At 43.7% G+C, this 6,858-nt stretch overlaps 1 protein-coding gene across 1 annotated transcript; it reads right to left on the bottom strand.

Moving 5' to 3' along the window:
* Positions 1-899: 899 nt before the first annotated feature.
* Positions 900-6,798, bottom strand: erg28 (ergosterol biosynthesis 28 homolog). The gene is made up of 4 exons (XM_048594177.1): positions 6,663-6,798; positions 2,722-2,812; positions 2,372-2,490; positions 900-1,807 (listed from the first exon to the last, which is right to left on the bottom strand). The coding sequence occupies exons 1-4, from the start codon at positions 6,793-6,795 to the stop codon at positions 1,719-1,721; spliced, it is 432 nt and encodes a 143-aa protein (XP_048450134.1). The 5' UTR covers positions 6,796-6,798; the 3' UTR covers positions 900-1,718.
* Between the last annotated feature and the right edge of the window lie 60 nt (positions 6,799-6,858).

Below are 6,858 nucleotides of genomic sequence, written 5' to 3'. Positions count from 1 at the left end.
TTATATAAACCATGTTTATATAACTGATCTGCATGCAACCCATTAGAGACAAGCTTCCAACCAGAAAAACACCTATCAACCATCACCCACTGCTTCCTGCCACTCAGCCAGTTCTGGATTCAACTAACCAAATTTTCTTGGATCCCATAGGCTCTCATGTTCTCTATCAAACTCCCTTTGTGATCTTATCAAAAGTCTAGCAGCAGTCCAAGTACACTACATTGCCCTTATCTAAACACCTGGTCACCTCTTCGAAAAATTCAATCAAGTTGGTCAGACATGACCTCCCCTTAATAAAACAAAGCTGGCATTAATCCCGGTCACTCCAAATGTCCATGAGCTTTTTTATCCATCTGCCAAGTTTTTGCCCACTCACTTAATGTGTCTAAATCCCTTTGCAGACTGTGTCATCCTCACCACTTGCCTTACCACCTATTTTTGTGTTATCTGTAACCGTGAGGACAGTGGTGGCCCCAGCACTAAAACCTGCAGTATCTTGCAAAAGCAAGCCGTATGATAAGGTTCCTCATGGCATACTGGTCAAAAAAGTCTGGGATCTGAGACAAAGTGATACCAAAATTGTTCATTTTTAATTATTCACTCATAAGATGTGGATGTGATTGGCTAGACTGACATTTTAATGTTCATTGCCAATTGAGAGTCAACATGTTGGTGTGGATCTGGAATCATGTGTAGGGTAGACCAGGTAAGGATGGCAGATTTCCTTCCCTAAAGGTCATCAGTAAACCCAATTTGTTTTATGACAATTGACAGTGGTTACAAGAACATTAGCTTTTATTTTCAGATTTTTATTGAATTCAAATTTCACCATCTGTCATGGCGTGATTCAAACCCATGCCCCCACAGATTTAACCTGGGTTTCTGGATTCCTAGTCCAGTGTCATTACCACTATGTCCACAGATCCCTGAAGCTACAGGACGGGTAGATTAGGTGGTTAAGGCGGCGTTTGGGATACTTATCTTTCTTAGCCAAGTCAGAGAATACAAGAGAAGCAGGCAAAAATAGAGCTGTATATAATGTTATTTAGGCCACAGAAGGAGCACTGTGTGCAGCTCTGGTTGCATATTATACGAAGGATGTAATTGCACTGGCAAGGGTGCAGAAGACATTTACTAGGATGTTGCCCAGGTTGAAGAGTCTGAACAATGAGGGAAGACTGAATAGGCCATTACCTTGGAGGAATGAAGGTTGAAAGGGGACCTGATACATAGGGGATAGATTCAAGGTAAGAAGCAGAAAGCGAAAAGAAGAGGTAAGAATTTTTTTAAACTCGGAGGATGTTGGGATTCTGGAAGTCACTGCCTAATTGGATAGTTGAATCAAAAACTCTTGAAACATTTGAGCAGCATTTAAATGTTCACTTGCATTACTGTAGTCTCCAAAGCTGTCGGCAAAGGGCTGGGAAATGGGATAAATGTTGACCAGCGTGGATACAATAAGCCAAATAGCCTCTTTCTGTGTTGTATCACAATCCAAATAGACTCATATTTCTAAAGCACACTTTATGACTTCAGAACATCGGAAAGGTCTTTCCAGCTAACGAATGGATTTCAGTCACTGATTGTGATGAATGAAGTTGATGGAAGTGCAGTGGAGAGAGTGCCGAGGTGAACTAGTTGAATGTGCAGCAGCCAGAAACCTATCTATTCGCTCTCTGCACACCATTATTCTGAGCAGCCAGGCCATCATGGAGGCTCTACATCCTTTTCTTTGGTCGAATAGAGGTTGCCTCTTGAGGATCTTCCAAGCACTGAAATCCAACCAACATTCCCAGGATCGAGAAACCTCAGGAGAGAGAGGTCAACAGTCAATGCAAAGAAGTGGAACAAACAGAACATCCAACACATACTAACCCTATCCTTTTGTTCACAAAGCCGGCATTTATTGTCCATCCTTAGTTGCCCTTGAGAAGGTGGTGGTGAGCTGCCTTCTTGAACTGCTGCAGACCATGTGCTGTAGATAGACCCACAATGCCCTTAGGGAAGGAATTCCAGGATTTTGACCCAGCAGCAGTGAAGGAACAACAACATATTTCCAAGTCAGGATGGTGAGTGGTTTACACAGCATTAACAACAGATTTTACAGAATTAAATGGCAAATTGATAAAACCAATTCAGCAACAGGATGAGCAGATTCTGTGGTACTGGGTTGGTCTGGACAATTGTGAAGTTTTGTAACTGAAACTGACAGCTAATTCTGGCATCTGTACCAATCAACAAGTCACCCACTATATCGCCATAATTGACAGGTGACAATGTCCCTAGTCAGTGCTCTCTGACCTCTCAGGCTACCAATACCTGTATCCACTCTGTCAGATTGCTCCAAGGTACAATCATAGGGTCTACTTACTGGCCACTAACAGGGGTGCCATCACTGCTTTTGTCATAGGTGCTGTGTGATAAATAAAGGATTCAGACACAAAGTGACCAAAAGCAAGAATAAAGGTCCACAGAGTCACGTGGTACAACCTGTGGGTACAGAAAGGAACAAACAGTCAACATCACAAAATCCTACATCCTCCAGCAAGAAAATGACTTATGACAAACAATTCAAACACTCCCAGGACACGGACAGCATAGGGTTATATACAGAGTAAAGCTTCCTCTACACCGTCCCCATCAAACACTCCCAGGACAGGGACAGCATAGATACAGACTAAAATTCCCTCTATGTTATGGTGTAGTGCCACAGTTACATACGTTCTGTTGTGAATATCCACTGCACATGCACATCGAATGATGGAAGAGAGTAGAGTCCAGATCCCAAATGTCCTTGCCTGCAAACCATTCACTACACAGAAACAAAATTGAAATACAACAATCAGCAAAGCAAGGTCAAGAGTGAAACATCTAAAACTCCATTTCTGTAACTGTCAATATGAATCCCATAAAGTGTGGGGGCCACAGTCAAGTACATAATGGAGACAGCGCAGAATATTCTCAAGATGGAACAGAGTGAGGCAGGGTCGCAATGTAAGGAATAAAGTAGGAGTGGCTGGAGGACTGACTGGCCTGCTCCGTTCCTACTTTGTTTGTCCAAATACATTGGTATTAATGATATGGAGACTGTAGATAAATAAGGTCCAATGGTCAGATTTTCACTAACTAGGGAGGTGGTGAAAAAGGAGTGACTCGAGTTTAGTAATCTCTGGATTATTGCCAGTGCCACGTGGTGGTCAGGGTAAAAGCAGGAAGCTGCAAAGGATCAAGGTGCAACTTGAATCATGGTGTAGGAGGGACGGCTTCAGAATCTTGAGACCTGTCCTGGGACAGAAGGCACATATCCAAAAGGGACAGGGTGCATCTCAACAGGCCTGGGACCAGTTTGGGAGTTCACTCGTGTGATCAGGGAGATTTTAAACTAAAACAGCAGAAGGATGGGCACAGTGTAGGGAAGGAGAAAAGAAGAAGGTGCATAAAGTGAGAGGTCTGCAGCAGTACAAGACACGGGCATTAGCTAAATGTCAAACAGAAACTGACTAAGAAATACCATGGGAATACAAAAAAATAGCTTTACAGCACACATGTAAACACACAGTGGGACACAAAAGGTGCAGAAGGTAAACAGGACACCAACAGAAGGTTGACCTTCATTATCAGAAGGTTAGGATGTGTGACCAAAGGAGGTGCAGCAATTAACCATGGTAGTTCTGGTTTGTTGACCAATTATTTAAAGCTCCTTATTTAAAACAAACTATTGCATCAATTTAGTTGAAGGGGTTTGTCTAATTAGAAATGGTTTGGCCAGGAAGAGAAATGTCTGCACCCTGTGGGTGAGGAACCTGTGGAATTCGCTACCACAGAAAGTGGCTGAGGCCAAAATATTGAATGTTTTCAAAAGGGAGTTAGATATATCTCTTGTGGCTAAAGACATTGATGAGGTGGGGGGTGGGAGGTGGGAGGTTTAGGGTATTGAGCTCAGAGCAGAGCAGGTTTGAGGGGCCAAATGGCTTGCTCCTGCTCCTATCTTCTGTGTTTCTATGACAGGTTGGGTCTTGAGATGAGAAATTGCAAAGAGGAAGAAAGACATGAGAACACAGATAGGAACAGGAGTAGGCTCATAGAGCCTGCTCTGTCATTCAATGATCATGGCTGACCATTTCATGGACTCAGTTCCACTTACCCACCCACTCACTATTACCCTTAATTCCTTTACTGTTCAAAAATCTATCTATCTTTGCCTTAAAAATATTCAATGAGGTAGCCTCAACTGCCTCACTGGGCAGGGAATTCCACAGATTCACAATCCTTTGAGTGAATAAGTTCCTCCTCAACTCATTCCTAAATCTGCTCCTGCCTTATTTTGAGGCTATGCCCCTAGTTCTAGTTTCACCCACCAGTGGAAACAACTCCCTGCTTCTATCTTAACTGTTCCCTTTACAATTTTATGTTTCTATAAGCTGCCCACTACTCCCCGCCCCCATTCTCCCAAATTCCTATGACTGTAGTCCCAGTCTACTCAATGTCTCTTCATAAGGTAACCCTCTCGACTCCCGAATCAACCTAATGAACCTCCTCTGCACCCCCCTCCAGTGCCAGGACATCCTTTCTGAAGTAAGGAGACCAAAACTATGCACAGTACTCCAGGTGTGACCTCACCAGCACCCTATACAGCTGCAGCATAACCTCCCTCTTTTTAAAACCATCCCTCTAGCAACAATGAAGGACAATATTCCATTTGCCTTCTTAATTACCCACTGCACCTGCAAAGCAACTTTGTGATTCACGCACAAGGACACTCAGGTCCCTCTGCACAGCAGCATGCTGCAATTTTTCACCATTTAAATAATAGTCCCTTTTGCTGTCATTCCTATCAAAATGGATGACCTCACATTTACCAACATTGTACTCCATCTGCCAGAACCCTTGCCCATTCACTTAACCTATCTATATCTCTCTGCAGACAGAGTGTCCTCTGCACACTTTACTCTACCACTCATTTTAGTGTCATCTATGAGCTTTGACACACTACCCTCAGTGACTAACTCTGAATCATCCATGTAAATTGTAAACAGTTAAAACATAGAACATAGAAGAGTAGCACAGTACAGGCCCTTTGGCCCCACAATGTTGTGCCGACCTATTATCGTACTCTAAGATCAAACTACCCTGCACCCTACATTTTACAATCATCCATGTGCCTATCCAAGAGTTGCTTAAATGTCCCTAAAGTATCTGACTCCACCACCGCCAGCAGTGCATACCATGCACCCACCACACTCTGTGTAAAGAACCTAGCTCTGACATCTCTCCTATACCTTCCTCCAATCACCTTAAAATTATGCCCCCTCGTGATGGCCATTTCCGCCCTGGGAAAAAGTCTCTGGCTATCCACGCTCTGCCTCTCATCATCTTGTACAGCTCTATCAAGTCATCTCTCATTCTTCTTCGCTCCAATGAGAAAAGCCCTAGCTCCCTCAATCTTTCCTCATAAGACATTCCAGGCAGCATCCTGGTAAATCTCCTCTGCACCCTCTCCAAAGCTTCCACATCCTTCCTATATTGAAGTGACCAGAACTGAACAAATATCCAAGTGTGGTCTAACCAGGGTGTTATAGAGCTGCAGCTCTATAAATTGTCCAATTGTGGTCCAATACTGATCCCTGAGGCACATCACCAGCCACTTATCACCAACCAGAAAGCCACCGATTTATCCTCACTCCTTGCTTCCAGTTAGTTATCCAATCTACTATCCATACTAATACATTACCTGTAACACTGTGGAAATCTTTATCTTATGCAGCAGCCTTTTGTGCGGCACCTTCTTGAATGCCTTCTCGAAATCCAAATACACCACATTCCAACGGTTCCCTGTTGTCCATGACATTCGTAATGTTCTCAAATATTTTTAGTAAATTAGTTAAACATGACCTGCCCTTCATGAACCCATGCTGTGTCTGCCCAATGGGACAATTTCTATCTAGAGGTCTTGCTATTTCTCCCCTGATGATAGATTCAAGCATTTTCCCCACTACAGAGTAAGCTAACGGGCCTAAAATTACACGCCTTTTCCCTACCTCTTTTTTGAACAATGGCGTCACATTTGCTGTTTTCCAATCTGCCAGGCTCATCTGAGAGTCCAGCAAATGTTGGTAAATTATCACGAGCACAGTTGCTATTTCCCACGCCATCTCTTTTAGCACCCTGGGAAGCATTCCAACACGGACAAGAGACCTATCTACGTTTAACCCATTAGTTTGCCCAATTCTACCTCTTTAGTGATAATGATCGTTTCTAGGTCTTCACCTGCCATAGCCTCCTGGTCATCAATTATTGGCATGTTATTTCTGTCTTCCACTGAAGACTGACAAAACATACCTATTCAACACCTCGGCTGTTTCCTAACTTCCAAGACTGAAGGAGAGGGGGAAGAAGAGAGTGAGAGACAGAGAGTGTGAGAACATGGTGAAAGGATGTTTCCCCCTTTGGAGTACAGAACTCTAGCACACAGTCTCAAAATAAGGCGGCAACAATTTAAAAGAGAGATGCAGAGGAAAATCTTCTCTCAGAGTGCGGTTATTCTTAAGAATTCACTCGTTCAGAGAACAGGTTCAAAGAGCCAAATATCCTAAATGTTGCTACTGCTTCTTCTATTGCTCTCGGTCTTTCAAGCCGCACCCAACTGGGACCACAAGTCTTACCGAACGTTGGGCTTCCAGTGTACAATTTGTCTGACAAAAAGCTGTGGTCCCAGAAACTCTGAATTGTGTTTCCTGCAGCAACAATAGCAACCATCAGTAACCAACTGCGGAGGAGGTTGAGGAACCGGCTCATCCTGCAAGTGGAAGGAAGGGAGGGGACAGTGAGCAAGAGTGTGCGCCCTCGGCGCCGACCCTC

Source organism: Rhincodon typus, unplaced genomic scaffold, assembly GCF_021869965.1.
Source record: "Rhincodon typus isolate 14 unplaced genomic scaffold, sRhiTyp1.1 hic_rhity00006724, whole genome shotgun sequence".
In the NCBI taxonomy this organism is placed as follows: domain Eukaryota; kingdom Metazoa; phylum Chordata; class Chondrichthyes; order Orectolobiformes; family Rhincodontidae; genus Rhincodon; species Rhincodon typus.
This window is presented reverse-complemented; position numbering and strand designations above follow the sequence as displayed.